Source organism: Pecten maximus, chromosome 2, assembly GCF_902652985.1.
Source record: "Pecten maximus chromosome 2, xPecMax1.1, whole genome shotgun sequence".
Lineage (NCBI taxonomy): Eukaryota > Metazoa > Mollusca > Bivalvia > Pectinida > Pectinidae > Pecten > Pecten maximus.
Window position 1 is genome coordinate 14,039,455 of NC_047016.1, and position 19,996 is coordinate 14,059,450.

The 19,996-nt window shown below is 35.9% G+C and overlaps 2 protein-coding genes across 2 annotated transcripts in view; one reads left to right on the top strand and one right to left on the bottom strand.

Moving 5' to 3' along the window:
- Positions 1 to 3,921: 3,921 nt before the first annotated feature.
- On the bottom strand, positions 3,922 to 7,792 carry LOC117318412 (complement C1q-like protein 4). Its single transcript, XM_033873403.1, has 5 exons — positions 7,699 to 7,792; positions 6,260 to 6,455; positions 5,871 to 5,924; positions 5,516 to 5,554; positions 3,922 to 4,469 (listed from the first exon to the last, which is right to left on the bottom strand). The coding sequence occupies exons 2-5, from the start codon at positions 6,396 to 6,398 to the stop codon at positions 3,964 to 3,966; spliced, it is 738 nt and encodes a 245-aa protein (XP_033729294.1). The 5' UTR covers positions 6,399 to 6,455; positions 7,699 to 7,792; the 3' UTR covers positions 3,922 to 3,963.
- A 5,206-nt stretch (positions 7,793 to 12,998) lies between these two features.
- Positions 12,999 to 19,996, top strand: part of LOC117318432 (major facilitator superfamily domain-containing protein 6-like) — a 52,666-nt gene continuing 45,668 nt past the window's right edge. Inside the window, 1 exon segment of the mRNA XM_033873424.1 lies at positions 12,999 to 13,256. The gene's annotated coding sequence lies outside the window, so the exon portion shown is untranslated.

Genomic DNA, 19,996 nt, shown 5'->3' on the forward strand with positions numbered 1-19,996 from the left:
TCCTACACGGTGACAACACACACCCCATACATATCATACAAACGCAAAACTGGGTGTTCGTAATTTCATCTCAAAAGTAATAACCACCCTCTCTCTCTCTCTCTCTCTCTCTCCCTCTCCCTCCCTCCCTCCCTCCCACACCACCAATACACACCAGCGTATATAGTACCTGCACGCCCTTTTCATGTAAACATAATACTTTATAGTACGTTTTAGTACATTTAAAGAGCTACGAAGCTCGCAGAGCCATGTTTATCATCATTGCACCTTTTCTATTGATTCTTTTATCTCTTCTATTTGAGATATGGTAGTGTTGGTATGTTGTATAACCAATCAGGGACATAAGAATGTTACATTTTTTTGTACTTCTTACAATCTTATATCCTATCACGACGTAATACTTATTTCTTAACTGAACATTGTAATTATGTTGTTTTTTTTAAAAGACCATCTTTTAAATTCCACAATGGGTCTACAAATTGACATTCAATAAAATACTGCTTATAATCATCCTTAACTTTACATATACAACACTGATCATTATCAATAATATTCCATCTTTTAAGTAAGATTCCATTTGGAAGTATATTATGGAATAGCTTCCATTTGAACATATTTTCGTTATTCTCTATTAAAATATTATTGATAAATTCAAATAATCCATGAAAAATCAAACCACTGCTTTCTAACTAAAACAAATCTTCCCACATACCTCTGCAGTATGATTCGGATTTCTTTTTTCTAATAAATGCTAAGTAAAGAAACTTATTATTTACCTGATCAATTTTTACACACACTCCTCTATCAAATACTAATAAATCAGAGTCAGTTTGTACATTTACCCGTGCATTATCTCCCTTGATTTTGTCCTTCCATTCTTTTGGAATAGCCTTCTTTACTGACTTACCTCACTTATCCAGTCTCTCGTTTCAATTAATTGTTGATAATTTTTTTATTTCATTTATACCATCATTATCAATTATATCGTTGATGAAAATCAACCCAGACTCAATCCAGGTCTTAAAAATTAGCGACCTTTCGTTAAGTTCGATGTATTTATTTCCCCAAATGATCTCTCGATGAATATCTTAAAAGTTATAATCAACGATCGGCGCATTGCTTTCTCTATGTTTCAACCATGATTGTAGGATGTTAATGTAAAAATATGGTGCTTCGTTTTTTGGAAGGATGCGTATGTGTCCCGGGGACATACAAAACAACATAGTGGCCCCACCAAACTTTTCCAAATAATAATTTGGAATCACCTACCAACAGGCGTCTACAGGAGATTTTTGTATCCAGGATACATTTAAAACATCAATATGGGATTCAACATCCCGTATTAATAGACCGCCTTCCGATTGATCACTTATCATAACACTACGTTTAACACGCTCCGGTCCATTGTTCCAAATAAAACAATATATTTTTCTTTCAAGCTCCTTTATTTGTTCTTTACTTACGTATTGGACACTTGCTAAGTAGGTTATCTGTGGTAGTATTATAGCTTGAACAACGATAGATTTTCCTATAATGGTCAATTGTCCTTTTTTCCGATTTTTGGATTAGTTCATCAATACTTGTAATTTTATCTAAGATTGGAACTTACCTTTGAGTTTGTGCCGAAGTACATTCAAAACGACTTAACTTGCTTCACCCAGTTAATACCCATAAACATATTATCTGTGTTTTTGTTACAGCCTTTATACAAACCTTCCGTCTTAGATTTATTTAATTGTAGACCAGACACTTTACCGAACTGCTCAACGATTAATAACGCTCTTCTGATGTCCCTATACCTCATAAATAAAGAAGTGTCATCTGCTAGTTGGGAAATTTTCATATTCCTATTTCTAATTCTGATATTTTTGAGCTAGTCATTCAGCAGCTAATACGAAAATTAAACATGACAGAGGGCATCCCTGTCGGATACCACGTAACACAACTTAACTTCCGGTCAACTACTTATTATTTTATTGCAGCCTTTGATATTGGTATATAACACCTTAACCCATGTGATGAATGAACGACCAAAACCAAATATGTCCAAACAACCAAACATAAAATCCTTCTCTATCGTATCAAATGCTTCAGTAAAATCTAAAAAGAGTAGACAAGAGTCAATATTAAATTTCTCCGAATAATCTATAAGTCTTGAATTTGCTTTATATTATACCATATCAATATGTTTTTTATATACCATTTTGATTTGCACTTACCAGTTTTTTTCATCAAGGGTTTAAGTCGTGAAGCCAAAACATATGCAGCTATTTTGTAATCTAAGTTTAACAGTGTAATCGGTCTCCAATTTTGTAACAATAGTGGGTCATACTTTTTATCAGGTCCTGTGTATTGCTTAACTCACCTTTCCTGTATCCGTCGTTTAGCGAGCGTAGCACAATATCTTAGATATCATCCCAGAAAATTTAGGAAACTCACCAGAAAGACCATCACTACCTGGACTTTTGTTGGGCTTAAAGTTTTTAACTGCTGCTGTACACTCCTCTAATGTCAGCTCACCTTCACATGTAACATTTTCCTCCTCGGATAACTTCAAAGTTATCAATGTACGCAGTTACCTCCCTTTTATCAATGCCGTCACTACTTTTTTTTTTGAATAAAAAGTCTCGATTTCCTTCAATATGTTCTCGGGATCGTTAACAATATCATCGTCACCAATCTTGATACTAGTACTTGTTATATATTTTTTTGTTTGTCTCTGTCTTTCAATACCTAAACAATATTTCGTATTCCTTTCTCTTTTTTCAATCCATGCTACCCTAGATCTTACCTAAGCTCCTCTGATTTTCCGTCGTAAGAAAGTTCTAACTATCTTTCCAATTCAGATATTCATTCTTTTAAAATTTCCTGTGGATTCTGATCGTGTTCTGTCTCTAGATCAACTAAATTTTTCTCCAGTTGCGATATGTTTTCTGAAATAGTTTTACTTCTGTTTCTGTAGTAATTTACAGTTCTATTCTTAATAATTACTTTACAATTCCGGTGGGGTCCGAGTTTTCGAATTACTTCGATCCCTGTCCCGCCCAGGTGTTTTAGCTAGAAATTTCTCCATAGATCCCCGGTTCAAACTCCTCTGGTCCGCAACCGAGCTACTCCTATACCCCCAACTCTCCGACCTCTCCTTCTCCATCTTCAAAACTTTTGGTAAATGGTTTTGAAGTTATTCAACAATTATAACGCGGACGCCAGCGTCGCAGTTGGTCAGACGATTGTTTACCCGCAGTTTTTTTCCTATGCATGCTAAGCAAGATACATCCCTGTTCAGACAAGGATTTTTTTAATCATCCCATCATCTGCGGATAACGAAACATTAGAAATTTTGAATTTTTATATAGAATATTTTTTTCCGAGGCAGTTTGATTATGGCAAGATCTTTCAAACGAAATATAATCTCCGTAACGAATTGTTTTCCAACTTTTCTGTAGAAATGCATTTAATATAGTACAATTTGTATTTGGTACTTCTCAAATGAAATTTGCTTTAATTGCTGAATATGTTTCCTTATTGTTTGCAGTAGACGGTAAGTGTTCTAGTAAAAGAGTTCGATTTATAAATGTGTTTGTTTAGGAAATAAATTAACATGCCTACTGTTTTGTAAGTTGTCAAGTTACAATTTTTTTGTATTTTCAATAAAAATTGTATGCATATATACGGTATGAAGGAACATGTTCTATAAAACTATAATGTCTACAGAATTTATCATTCTCTGCTGGAAAACATATTGTGTTTAATATATTTGAATATTTCGGCTTGCGCTTGGAATTAATTTCTGACTTCCGTTACGAAATATTTACCTCAGATTGTTCAACGTCATGTAATTAAAAAGTAATTACAGTCTGTGCGTAAAAACTTGGAAATTTTATAAGTAGTCCCACTATATTAAAGATAATAACAACCATCATCTTTCAAACAAACTTTATTTTCCCCTTTCAAGATTGCGCACTATCTATTTTTCAGGACCATTATTCTGGAATGGCTGATTAAAATTATCGAAATATAAAACGCACAAGAAACAGATGATACAAAGATATCTAATAAGCGTTGATTAGGAATCCGGAGAAAGGAGCTGTATGAAGTACCAAATATTTTGTTTCCTGACTGGTCAGCAAAATGTTCTACCCAAACCATCTGCCCGGCCTGTAGCTGTACGACCACGAGTTTGCTCCCATTATCATAATGGTTACCGTTTGCGAAGACACTGGCTATCCTCTGACCGTCTTTGATGATGGCAACATGAAGTTCTGCCTCGCTTCCAGAACACATGGCAGTTACGGAGAAGGCGTATAAACCCGGCAAAGGAGCAGTGAAGTGACCACTTTTTGAGTCGTAGCCATTTCCGTCGTTGGTTAAAATAGTGTCGAACACTACGATTTGGTTATCGCCCAGGGCAGTGGACGTGGACAGGGACGCAGAGAAACCAACGTTATCTGTTTCTCCAAAGCCTGGAACTAAACAACAAACACGAACCATTTCAACGGAAGGTAACATAGTTAAAACACCGCTGTAAAGATGAATATGAAAGTCAAGGATGATTTAGAACTTAATAATGATTATTGCATATAAACCCTTTCTATTTTGCTTGCATGTACCATTATTGGTAAGAAAATAGAATCGTACGATATTCTTCTAAATACTTAACAATGACTAAATCTAAATAAAATTTGCGAATAAATTGATATTACCTCTTTATCTAAGCAACATATTATTATTCCAGCTGTTTCATCGTCTGAAACTGAACACTCACATTTTTTTTCAATGCGGTGTATAACGTGTGAGGATTGGTGAGGGGAGTGGGAGTTAGGGGGATGTAGGTAGCTAATGTCGCCAACTTAATCCTTTTATTCCTACAGATGGAAATGTGTTCCATATCAACATATCCATATCGAGACAGAGGTGTTTAGAACACTTATTTAACATATGTATCAAGAACAACATGTGTAGTCAGGATATTTACTTTCTAAACTTCACAGAAACATGTTATTACTTCAGGTAAGTCTGAGCAGTTAAGATTTCTCGAATATAATATATCGACAAAATAAAACTGGCCAAACAAATTTGCGGGCCCTCAAACTACAAGGTAGGGCATACAAGTTTAAAGAATGTAAATGTAATAATATATAACGTAGTATGATAAGCTGATAGGCAACAGAAAGTGGTCATTAGCGAGTATTAATTCTGTGAACTTTAAGAACCAAACATGTGGCAATGCTTATTTGATTTCTGTCGGCAAATTATTTGCGTATGATAACGCCATCTATTTAAATTTTCAATGGACACTTTGATAAAGAAATCTTATTTTTTGGAAGTAGATTGGGAATTATTTTAAACTGTTGACAGAAACTGGACGTAATTTAACGGCGAAACGTTCCCCAAACAGTGTAAACTTCCTGTTTTAATGTTGGGTTATATCAAATATTCACCTAAAGGCCAAAGTACCGCACAATAAAAAAAAAAAAAGAAAAGCAGCCTTGATTATTTGAATCCGGCATTTTACCTCTTTTCTGTTGGATCCTGGGTTGTAATTTGCATTGATCTGTAAAATCGGAGATAGAAAAAATGTATTTTGTCATAAACTGCTGTAATTTTGTCACAAACTGCTGTTATTTGCTGTTGTTAACCTTTCTTGCTTATTTTTTCACCAGTGCGAGCGAGTTTCCAGCATTTAAAATAGAAAAATGGAATAAACAATGAATTATCAATTGTTTGGATCTGGCGGAAGTTCAACTTTTTTTTTTATAAAAAGCATTATCAAAACGGATATATATAATTATCAATCAGTTCGTTTCCATAAAAAACAAATCTGTTAAATATGAGATTATAAACATTCTGACTTAGCTAAATTAACATACCCTTTAGTTCCTGGTTTTCAGTTGCAAGTTCTTGTATACGGCTTTCGAAGTATTCTGTAACAGAAAATCATTTTACAATAAAATATTTAGAATTTATTTAGTATCTGAAAAGCTCTCCTAAGGTATATTGTTATATTTGTTTGGGCTGATATGGATTTGTTTTACTTAAATTTCGGCGGCCATATGTCTTGATCAGTATCATCAATGTAGAGTATTGAAGAGACGAAACGTTACGATTCAGTATGGTCATCTAATTTGTATATTCCAATGCCTATTAAGTTTGTACAAAAACCGATGATTTTGCATAGATTGGCCATTTGCCAAATACATTCAAGGGTACACTTATATTGCAAATTAAACACATTGGAACAAAACATGCAAACTTTTACCGTTCTGACGTTGGAAGGCTGCCTGCAGAGTCTGTACCTGTTGCTGGAGAGAAGACAGGCTTCCCTTAGTATTATCACAGGTAACTAGGACACTCACGGCAAATATACAAACTAACTGCATTATATTTGTGGACGACATCTTGCTGATTGAGGTTTGTCCTGATTATTCAATGAAACTGATGGCCGTCGACTTTATCTGTAAGATAAGCACTCACACTTCAGAGGGTTCAGACAGAGAACAGTAGGTTAGATTACGCACATAGTGCTGTGTATTATATGTATATCAACTTTGGTAAACAATGGGAATTTGAACAAGCATAGTATATAGGTCTCGAGTCATTCGAATTAATTGATAAAATTATCAAAAAATATATAAATGAATAAATAGATAAACAAAAATAAGACAGGAACACAAATTAAACAATGCATCTACCCTATTGGAAAAAAACATGCTGGAACTATCGAACACTTTTCCCCAAGAGGCACGTAAATTTTAACTTTGAATTTTAAATGACATATGTTATCTTATTTGTAGGTGTAGCAATTCTTGAGTGTGGAATCTAACACGTTACATTGTATCTGTTTGATGTATATATAAAGAAATAAAAATAAAATAAGCGCACACACAATCCACAGATGTCTGCCTCTAGTTAGTATTTGCAGAAAAAAAACATATAAGCTCATGTTGAGTCCGGGCTAATTCTTTAGAATTGTTTTATTGAGAGAAAATATTTGATTTGGTGATATTTTAGACAAGACAAATATTACAGTGTAATATGGTGACATTGATTATCTCCCTCCACATAATTTCTTCACCGAGTGGACGTTTTATATTTTGAATTGGTTGAAGTAATTTAAGAGACCAAGATATCTTACTAAGTACAGAAAGGATTACAGTCACCCTTCTAACCCAGGAATGAATAAGTTATAGATACAGTGCATACTGAAGGAAAATGCATATGCAAACAAGGTAAAAAGTAAGAGAGACGCAGGAACGAGTTTCTATTTTACAGATACTCTTGGGATTTTAGCCTTTCTTCAAAATAAATGGTGAATTATAGCACGCATAGCGTCAGAATGCCTAGACTTCACCATATTCGCTTCTGCAACCGATTTACAATTTATTGTCTAAACATTCTTGACTGTTATTGGTTATACAACTAATGTATTGGTACACCATGTTTCACATGTAATTAGCGTGAACAGAATATAATCTTAAATCACTGTGAAAATGTATCACCAATCCATGTTCTAGCTGCCTGTAAAAGTTCAATGGATTCCAGAGGTCTCCGGAGTATTTTACAACTGACCGATTCGACCCACTGTTACTAAGTGATCTGTATGACCATAACACCAGTAGTTCACACCCTAAAGTTGCAAATCGCATATCCATAATATGTAAGGATTAATTCTGAAACCATCAATGCATTTTATACTACCATTCTGATGGTTCCTCGTACGCCCACAACTGCCTGATAGAAAGCTAGTCGATATTGATGGTAAACCTTAGCTTCCTCGAAGTTTATCTGTACTGACGTACATTAAAGACAGCATTCTGATATCGAAGGGATGTATTGTTTAGTATGAGAGAGATAATTGTATGATATAATGTCGATATAGCAATGGATATAGTTCACCATTTAATCGGGAAGTACTCAACGGGAACCAGGTCACGTGAGGGGACTTGATAGGCACACGGCAATAGTGGACACAATGTACAGAAACTTAGATAAAAGAGGGTCACTTTCTCAGTAAGGTCACATAATGTTGATAAAAGTACCGTTTCTAAAAAGGTAGATGTTGCTGCAGTATTGGATTTGAAATAGGTGAAACCTTTGATGACAGTTTACCAGAAAGTAGACAGTTTTGCTACTGAAAATCCTTATTCTATACTAAATATTACACCAGATTGTGTTCTTGGTGAAATCAAGGAAATGGCTGATGGTAAGGATTCAGGTATAGATGGTATTTCTGTGAAATTACTGAAAACTGCTGGTGATTATATTGTGTCATCGCTAACATTATTGTTTAACATGCCATTTCAAAACGAGTTTTTCCTTCTGAATATAAAAAAAAGGCCCATGTCACTCCTATTTCCAAAGCAGGTGATTCCACCTTGGTCAATAACTATAGCCCTGTCTCTGTATTATGTATTCTCAATAAGATCTTAAGGAAGCATATTCATAATACTTTGTATGATTTTCTTTTTAAAAACAAACTGTTGAGTGATTGTCAATTTGGATTTCGTCCAAATCATTCCACCGATACAGCTTTAGTCAGTGTTGTAGATAAATGGCTTTAAATATTGATGATGAGGGTCTTTAACTAGTGCTGTATCTATCGACCGTCGTAAATCATTTGATACTGTTAATCATGCTGTTCTTTTACATAAACTTAAATTGGTATCATGTCATTCATTAAAATGTTTTATTCATAGCTGTCAAACAGATAACAGGCAGTAAGTTACAATGATATCCTGTCGGATTTTGAACCTATAAATATTGGAATACCACAAGGCTCAATACTTGGGCCTGTTTATTTCAAATATAAATGCTTATCCTAAATGTCTTAATCAGTCCACTGTAGTAATATATACAGATGATACATCACAAAATGTATGAAATAAAAACAGTAGACCTGTTAGAGAAACAAATGAGAGATTTACTCTATACAATAAATTGGATGAGAGAAAACAAACTTACTCTGAATTTGAACAAAATCGAGTGCGTGCTGATGGGGTCAGCACAAAAGTTATCTAAGAGAGTTGAATGTAAAGGTTCATGATTTAACTATCGAAACTGTACATTGTTTCTAAACCCCTTGGAGGTTTTGTTGTCCGTTGTATGTCGTGGAAAGACCACGTTGAGGTTTTATCAAAGAAAGTATCTAAAAAGATATGTGTTCTGAAAATATTACGGCCATTTAGGTCTAACGACATTCTGAGAAATTGTATCCAGGTATAGTTTCTCCACATTTTATATATTGTTCTGTAGTCTGTAGTAACCATTCCTATATTTATAAAATGTTCAAACTGCTAAAAGAGCAGCAAGAGTTTCACTAAATGTAAGAGATGTTTAACCCCATCTAATTGCTTTATACACAGTTAATGTGGCTGTCAAAATAAAAATAATCTAATTTTAGGAAAGCTGTTCTTGCTTACGAAACTTTACATGCGGATATTCAAAATGTCTTAAGTAATATGTTCACCTATGTCAGGTTTTAGTTATAGAAGTACAAGGTTTTCAGTTTCAAGTAAGTTTTATATTCCAAATGCAAGAACAAGTTATTTCAAATGCTTATTTGTGTAAATATATATGTTCCAATTTATTGAACAGGTTTAATGAAAATATCAGAAATGCCAGTAGTATTGCTGTTTATAAAGATATTTGACCGATGTCTTTTCATAACTTTAGATTTGTAAAGATTTGAAATATGACCTAATATAGAATTGCATGGATAACCTTGACGAAGTATGATGAGAGTAAGACCACGTGCTCCAGGGGGCAAACGTCTTCTGTTTCTATGACGACATACACCAGCCATACAAATCTAGGTCAAATCTGGGATACATCACATTCTCAAAATTTCACTAACATGGCTGCTGCCTGCTGCCTGCGAGTCTACAAAGGTGTTGACGGTCTGTAGTACGCCTTCGTGTGTTTGTATATATAGACGTATACTATCATGTCGACATTGCTCCCCGTACCGGAAGGTCATTTTAGTCCATTGTGACGTCTAAAGATGTAGATGATCTGCGATAATAATTTTCTTCACTTCGCTGATAGAACAGTTTGGTGAACACAATGTATCGCTGCATAGACATCGCTTAGAAAATCTTGTGTTGCAATTGATAAATTATTCATCCACATAATCAATAGTTTTGAGAGGAATGTTAAATGACATGTTTTTAATTAGTTTAAACATCATTAATGACGTTTTATTTCGCCGAAATACATGTTTAATGTGTTAGACTTGTAACATTGGCTACAGGTTTATATATTGTTTTCTGACAGGCGACACGTTTCCATTGAGGGAAATCGCCTTGACGGTGTGACAAATAATTACATAGTCCGCTCATTTTCCTAAAACCTTGCAGATCTAGTCTATCCCTGACTGTCAACGGCTGTCCAGATCAGCATTACTAAACATCATCCTATTAACTTGAAGTCGTTAAAGGCTGAATGGACAATTCTTAATTCTGATCACTAAATTCGTTACCAATCCACACAGTAATTGCTTTTGCCTGATCTCATCACATCGGATCAACACTGGCCATCCTTAGTGTTTACCCCTCCTCTTTACGACAGGTTCAATCCACTCGTCAATACCTCATAATGTGCAAGAGATTTATTAGGTTAAATCCCTCTTTATAAGCGGCCCAGTGCCAACGGAAACAAGTACTTGTTTATTCCTGAAACAAGGTTATAAATATATTAACAAGCAACACCACAAGGGAACAACGTACTGTCAAGAGCACGTTACTCCAACAAGCAACAACCATAGATAACGACTTACTGTCAAAAGGACGTTACTCCAACAAGCAACATCACTAGATAACAATGTACTGTCAAAAGGACGTTACTCAAATCAGCTAAAACACAAGGGGACAACTTAGTGTCAAAAGGATGCTATTCTAAATCAAACTATATTAAGTTTTGACAAAATATAATCAACAAAGGACATATTCATATATAGATCTGGTAAAAACTAAAGAATGGTTAAAAACTCAAGAATGCCCAGAAAATGTTAGCCTCCAAGACAAGACAACTATGTGTATTAATATTGTGTATTAGTATGAAACAATTTAAGATTCTAGAGACATGTATCGTAGTCCAGTATTATCTTCCTGACTTCATTTCATAATTACGCTCTTACGATTGGTGATTATTATCACGACTGGTCAGACATTACATATGGCGGACCTCAAGACAGGTAAGAGATCAAATGGAACTAGTACTGTCCGTTTCTAGACAGGCCACACATACAGAATACATCGAAGGTCAGGCGACACAGACTATCACAAAACAATTACTTATGTAACAATCTATTAGACTACGTGTGTCATACTATCATGAAAACGTCAACATGTACGAAAATGGCGTTTGATCATAGTAGGCAAATTTATATCGAGAACAAACAAAACAAGAAGTATCTTTAAAAAAGATAAATGGCATAGTTTTAATGCTAGTGGTTATAATGCAAAACTGCTGGTGAAATAAATTAACGAACTAATGCGTTTCAGCACGGATAACAAAATCATATCAGTTTAAAATATTTTTGGTGATAATAAGACGGCATTTGAATCAGGAATATATGTGTCATTTGAAAAGATACATCCAATTATTCAGCTTTCATTCAATCTTAACTTTGTTTCGTTTAACTGCATATCTGTATTTTGCATTTACCGCTACATTGACCAATCACATACTTCATCTTGACCAGTAGCGCCACCTGTCGCGTCATATTCGGGGATAATAATAAGATGATGTTAGTCACTCATCTACAAAATAAGTGTTCGTCGTTTCGTTGTGTTGTTGGGTGGCCTCAAGTCATTTTCATTTTCTCGTCGATTCTGTCTATAGCTTCAGCTCGCCTACGGCACGTGAAATAAAAAGTAATTAATGATATAAAAAAATGAGTGTTTTACTCCTAAGTGTGGTATAAAGAAACGCTAATGTAACCTTTGTTATCTCAGAAGAAGATTAATACGTTTACGCATCTGATGAATAAAAAAAGTCGACAGTTAACGTAAGATGACTTCAAGGTGTTATTGGCAATTTGGTAAATAAACAATATTATTGGAATTAACCAAGTAAGTATAATTTCATATATGATGGTAGCAGTCATAAATGAGAATAAACACCTTTGTTTTAATTCCAGTCACAGGATGACTGCTACCTGCAATACATGAACGATGTCATTAAACAATGATAAGTAAGAACCTATTTATTTACCACGTACACGACGCACATGACAATTTTAAGATGAAATTATTGTCCAGAAATATTTCAATTCATGTTAAACTGCCATTGTGTTGGAGACATGACAATGCCAAAAACATGTTAGCAGGATATTAATGGTATCGACTAAGTAAAACCGACCAAACAATGATCAGATGTGTTTGATTCATATCTATACCTAATGGGATCACAGAGGCACTGTTGCTTGGTGGAAGCAGTAATGTCAAAAACATGATACTATTGATACAATTAGTAACCATAGCATTAATAGCAGGTAGTATTAGAGACGCTATATTTGTAGTATTCGTACCACTCCCTATTTGATATATTCTGAACATGTTCATTCTATGTTTACCTAATAAACAGACATATGGAAGATTTGTTATATAAAACACATTGTGTTGCCTTGTTCTTAAGCCGTTCGGTTATTTTCTATACAATTGTTTCCATTAACTCGCTAGTTATGCGAAGATGTTTCCTTTGTCATTCCTTTGAATGATCGTCAACAAATCAAACCTTATCACTTCCTGTTAGACATCCGATTTTAATATTTCTATTGTCGATACGACCGGTATCATATTCTGAACATACTAACACTATTGTTTCGTCATTGAGAACAATTGTTTGTAACAATGGTTAGGCACGGTGCTCCGGTCTGATATATAGCAGATAAACGCTCAAGATTCCAACTCTCCAGTAGCTCAGAACACATAGTCATTCAACATATTGATCGGCTAGCAACTCAAGCGTCTGAGGGAAGCTGAACTATTGCGGGAAAGAATAATCATACCATCCATAATAGATGCTTGGAAGGCCTGGTGGTATCAAGTCAACGTTACGGCGTACCCGTCGGACACGCACTCAACTGAATTCCAGAGTTGGTGTATACATTCCACACGCATTAATGGACTAATTATTAGTATATGAGAATTCCATCGCAAGAGTAAGCGATTTATTGCGGAGTAGTTCTGTATTTATATGGCAATGATGCCCTGATTCCAACTGCAGGACGGTGCCGGATTATTAACCAAACAAATGTAAGGTATGTTACAGTACTATCATACAGGTTTTATTTCTACGTCCTGTTGTTGTACACATTGTCCTAACTTCTATGCAATATTAAAACGTTGACATGACAGTGTATAAAACTATAGAATTTAATGAAATACACATCGATCAGCTAGCCTGGTACAAAGCACGCAAGTTACTGGGTCGGCAAGAACAGTTAAAAGCATTGGGTGCTTCCGAGTGAAACCCGATACAGTGCTATTTGTTTTAATTGTATAAGTAAATAACGTGGGGAGGCGAGATATTACAACTGTAGGAATAACACTTATTTCCGCAGTATCCCACTGTCTGATGTCTATATACAACAAAACGTTTTGGCCGTATTGAATTACAGTGTATCGAGAGAATGGAGATATGGCCTAATATTTAACAACATATCGACTCATTTAATAATCATCGTAACGCAAATATTTAGTCTTCTTCACATACCGATCATTTGTAGAACATATCCATCTTAAGCATCTCCAAAACGATACTGAAGATATGTTTTATTCAGGTTTTCAACTATTTTTGGATTCAGTTTGCATGCGTTACTCAGGAAAAGATTATAATCTATATGTTATTTTTTTATCTGAAATAGCAATGTTTCACCACGTTAATCATAAAAGATGCACCATTTTCATCGTCAGTATGTTCGTAAAATTGATAATACGATTGTAGTTATTGTTAAAGAGCACGAGCACGTATATTAAATGAACCTCACGGAAATCAACATTTGAATCAATTCTCACAATCTATGTTTATCATAATGTCAATATATAACAGTTAATTACCGGCTGGTTTAATCACACACGTGCTACACTATTAAGAAATTTCCATTAAACTAATTCCCTATATTCTGGCTCCATAGTCTATATGATAGTAGTTCATAAACGTATGAATGCCATGAATAAGGATGACAAAGCCTGATAACATTTCTACCCTGTAACATACCAATTCTACAGCGAGAGTTTACAGCTAAGAGTGACCTTCAGAGGCATGAGTGCATGACTGATTACGGCGTCCACGTGTAGATATGTCGATACCCACTCATATACGAGAGATAATGTCACTGATAGCTAATTCACGTTCCTGGAAAACGCATTTCATTATATACGGGACGCAATTAACAAAAGATCAATAACACGCATCACGTGCTAAGTCATCTATTAAACAGAACTGAAAAAGTTTACATTCAAACTGATAAAACCCGTGATAAACCAGCTACTAAAATGGGGCACCTGTACGTGTAAACGGGAATTATTGTTGTGTATAAGCAGTTATAATTTGTCACCTGGGATTTTCTATCCCAATACAAAACACTGTCACGCCTCACTCCACGCCATCACGCTACGCTTTGCTCGGCGTTAATGCCGATAAACCGGTTTTCCTGTGTTGTGTTTTCGTTTCGAAATGTTGGCGTCTTCCTTTTATCGCTTTTATATTTTTATACCTTGACTTTGTCTGAAGTTTGAATGGAATTCTTGTTGTCAAAAAGTCCGATACTTATTGAAACCTAAAACGAATGATGCTTACTGTAGCGGAACTGGACTGGGTCGATCATCGGCGACCAGGTAGCTCAATGTCCGTCTAGAGTTCGGAGGGCCCCGGGTTCGAACCCCGATCTGGCTGCTACATTTTCTCCTTCTCCTGTAACATAATTGGCGAGTTTGCCTATCCTTGTTTAAAGCATTGGGAGTATGCTTAGCAAGGGAATATCTGACCTTGTGGTCTTCGGGGGCGAAGATTTGAAAAAAGGAAGGGAGGGAGGAGTGTAGCGGAACTGGACTGGGTCGATCATCGGTGACCAGGTAGCTCAGTGGTAGAGTGTCCGTCCAGAGTTCGGAGGGTCCTGGGTTCGATCCCCGGTCTGGCTGCTCCTTCTCCTGTTACACTTTAGAATATATTACACAGCTCTTAGACAAACATTACGTTTCGTGATCAATATATATTTCTATCATGGTCTATCCTAATGACTCAAATACACACCTTTCTGTTGATTGTACAGGTAAAATATTCTAGTTGGAAATCACTAACGTGTTGTTGGATCAAACAGAAAAACGTACAGGGTCCGAATACGGACTGTATAGCATTAATATCAGAAAGGTTAACTAAATAACACTTGCTTGTTTATTACTACCCCACACAGTAGCATTAGGGGATGGGTTCGTCAAATGGAATATATATCGGAATACACTGCAATTTTGATAGGAAAAAATCCAACATATTATGGTGCATTGAGAATTTTGGGAATGGTTTAGGCGTGAAAACAGTTATTACAAAAATGAAAGTGTAAATTGTCTGAACCCTCTAGTGCCCCAACTGAAGCATAAATACCACATATTGGTAGCCTACTACATATCATAATGTGTGTATTGATGTATGTCAACACCAAAAAACTTAACATCATATATTTAGGGGAAAAAATCCAAATGTTTGTTCAGCATTGGTACTCAATATATCAACTATAGAAGCTATCAACTATCAATGTCTATGAGCACTTTTACCAAAAAATTTACAATAAATTTGACATAAAATAAATAAGTCCTAACTATATTAATTTTTCCCAAACATTAAATTTGACTCCGGAAAGTAATAGTCAAACCCCCACAGACATCCTCAAACCAAATATCAGTACCTTAGTACACTTATAAAGAATTTAATGATGTTTTTTAATACTTGCACCAAAAACTCCACATTTAGAAAATCGGCTCCCTCTGTTTGAGCTTGTATTTGTTCACGTCTAGTTTGTATTCAATTTAATGCATGAAGAAGAATTAAAAAAAAACTATAAATATCAACATGTAATACATAATATTTTATCTTAGAATTAAATATCGAACTTTAATAATAAAGCGTTGGTATTAATTAAAACGCTTAGAATACAATATTAATTAAGTTATTCCTGTTTGTATTTGTATCCTTGTATGAAGTTAACCTACCTATGGTCACTTATATTTATGTACTATACCAGTAACCTTTAATTCATCTTCAACTTTGTTTGATTCCACGGTATGGCTGTCACTTCCTGGAAAGCCTCTTAAAATTCTGCATAACCCTAATGTCCCTACATGAACTGCATGCTAAAGACACTTGTAAGCATAACGACATGGTTGTTTTGTGCTATGTGATGTACATGAGCTAATTATATATATTCCACACCACGTGCTTATTGTCTACTCTGCTCTAGAATTGGGTTCTGCAGTTTCCGGTGAGATGTCCCATATGCGCCAATCCCTTAGACAATGATATATATATATATAGCTAGTTGTTGACTTAGCATCTGCGGATATATATTGTTGTAATTTCCTCTCCATTTCGAACCGGATGTGCAATTTTTTTCAAGATTTGAGAATACTGTTTGTTTTCCTGTCATATTTCCCATCCGTTATCTTAGACGTTTCGATCATATCGCATTAATGCCGTGGTATGCGACTGCTGATAATTTCACACTCTTTAGCCGAGCGAAATGTATTTGAATAAATGATTGCTAAATTGTTTTCCGTATTGATTACGACAAAATACGTCTGCTGTGGTGTGTCCACGTTCAGACGTGACATGAGAGAGAACGTTTTTACAGTTAATGGAGTCCCGTCACTGTACGTGGTACTGGAACTTGTCACATGACATATCAATTCTTTTGCCACACGGCTTATCAGTGTCACTGGTCACATTAGTATCACTGGTCACAAAATACATAATTTAGTATGTAATATTGTTGTAACGCTTCTCAAGGATGTTCCAGCAGCCACAGTTCACAACGAAAAGTAAGCGATACTGTAGGTAGTTACAGCAGACACAGTTCACAGCGGAAAGTAAGCGTTACTGTAGGTAGTTACAGCAGACACAGTTCACAGCGGAAAGTAAGCGTTACTGTAGGTTATTACGGCAACCACAGTTCACAGCGGAAAGTAAGCGTTACTGTAGGTTGTTACGGCAACCACAGCTCACAACATAAAGTAAGCGTTACTGTAGGTTGTTACGGCAACCACAGTTCACAGTGTAAAGTGAGCGTTACTGTAGGTTGTTACGGCAACCACAGTTCACAGCGTAAAGTAAGCGTTACAGTAGGTTGTTACGTCAACCACAGTTCACAGCGGAAAGTAAGCGTTACTGTAGGTTGTTACGGCAACCATAGTTCACAGTGTAAAGTAAGCGTTACTGTAGGTTGTTACGGCAACCACAGTTCACAGCGTAAAGTAAGCGTTACTGTAGGTTGTTACGGCAACCATAGTTCACAGCGTAAAGTAAGCGTTACTGTAGGTTGTTATAGCAGCCAAAGTTCACAACATAAAGTGAGCGTTACTGTAGGTTGTTACGGCAACCACAGTTCACAGCGTAAAATAAGCGTTACTGTAGGTTGTTACGGCAACCACAGTTCACAGCGAACAGTGACCGTTACAGTAGGTTGTTATAGCAGCCAAAGTTCACAACATAAAGTGAGCGTTACTGTAGGTTGTTACGGCAACCACAGTTCACAGCGTAAAGTAAGCGTTACTGTAGGTTGTTACGGCAACCACAGTTCACAACGAAAAGTAAGCGTTACTGTAGGTTGTTACGGCAACCACAGTTCACAGCGAAAAGAAAGCGTTACTGTAGGTTGTTACGGCAACCACAGTTCACAACGAAAAGTAAACGTTACTGTAGGTTGTTACGGCAACCACAGTTCACAGCGTAAAGTAAGCGTTACTGTAGGTTGTTACGGCAACCACAGTTCACAGCGTAAAGTAAGCGTTACTGTAGGTTGTTACGGCAACCACAGTTCACAGCGTAAAGTAAGCGTTACTGTAGGTTGTTACGGCAACCACAGTTCACAGCGTAAAGTAAGCGTTACTGTAGGTTGTTACGGCAACCACAGTTCACAGCGTAAAGTAAGCGTTACTGTAGGTTGTTACGGCAACCACAGTTCACAGCGAAAAGTGAGCGTTACTGTAGATTGTTACGGCAACCATAGTTCACAACGTAAAGTAAGCGTTACTGTAGGTTGTTACAGCAACCACAGTTCACAGCGAAAAGTGAGCGTTACTGTAGGTTGTTACGGCAACCACAGTTCACAGCGAAAAGAAAGCGTTACTGTAGGTTGTTACGGCAACCACAGTTCACAGCGTAAAGTAAGCGTTACTATAGGTTGTTACGGCAATCACAGTTCACAACGTAAAGTAAGCGTTACAGTAGGTTGTTATGGCAACCACAGTTCACAGCAAAATAAAATCGTAGTTTGAATATGAAAGGCAGTGTACCTGTTGTTTAAAAAATATGTAGGGTATGATCAGATCAAATGAGTTATATACACCCCCTGTTTCTGTATTCAACCTGTATCTATATACACCCCCTGTTTCTTATTTATTTATTTAACGGGTTTAACGTGAGCTCCCCTGTTTCTATATTCAGCCTATATTTACACACACCCCATGCATTCAACCTATACCTATTTACACTCCTGTTATATTACTCTATCCAATGTTTACTTATTTATATCCACTGTTTCTGTATTAATCCTATATTCATTTACACAACTCGTGTCTGTATTCAAATTTTATTTATTTGCCCCGCTGTTTCTGTATTCAGTCTATATTTATATACAACCCCTGTTTCTGTATTCAGTCTATATTTATACACAACCCCATGTTTCTGTATTCAATCTATACTTATACACAACCCCTGTTCCTGTATTCAATCTGTATTTATATGCACCCCCTGTTTCTGTATTAAGTCTATATTTATATACACCCCCTGTTTCTGTATTAAGTTTATATTTATATACACAACCCCTGATTCTGTATTAAGTCTATATTTATATGCACCCCCTGTTTCTGTATTAAGTCTATATTTATATACACCCCCTGTTTCTGTATTTAGTTTATATTTATATACACCCCATGTTTCTGTATTCAGTCTATATTTATATACACCCCATGTTCCTGTATTCAACCTTTATCTATATACATATGTACACCCCCTGTTTCTGTAAAGACCAAAGCTGTACAGCTGGCTCATTGTAGCTCTGAATAAAGATTGTTTCAAATAAGTGTCCTTTTTTTTTATCAAATGACGGATGCTTGCTATGGCAGCAATATAGTTTATGAAAATATTAAAGACAATATCCTATTTAACAATAACCAAAGGATGAATATCTAGAAATCGTCTTAATGAATTTGTTTATGCAGACCCTAGTTTCTAGAGACTATCGTGATTCTAACAGCTTTCTCCCGTCCCCGACCGACGATAATCTACATACGGTGGGATGTGGGCAGTCCTCAGTGGTCCCCAGACCCTAGAGACTCTCTTATATAAGCTGTCTATTTACGTATCGACCCGCCTAGCTCCTCAGGAGGCATACTGAGTGCCGCAGATAAATCACGACCATTTAGCCCAATCCCGGTATAGATTCACCAATAGTCTCTCTCACTGCACAGCCGAGGCACATTGGCTCAGATTTAAGCTCTGTAACCGTTCGGCAGTGTTTAAGGATTTACAGTAAGGATATTCTATCAATAATAGACTACTTCACTGGACATTGAGAGTAATCCCCGCTCAATGTTAGCGTTATACCACATGTTCTGTTTCCTCTCCCTCTGTAACTGGGATACATTTGGACATACCCAAGATACAAGAAGATTTATTTAAAGTCGTATATGTTAAAAACAATGAACATAAGCTCTGTAGAGCTATTTCTACGACTACGTTTCTTGTTTCTATGTTCTGTATATGGAATCATATCCTGTGTTGT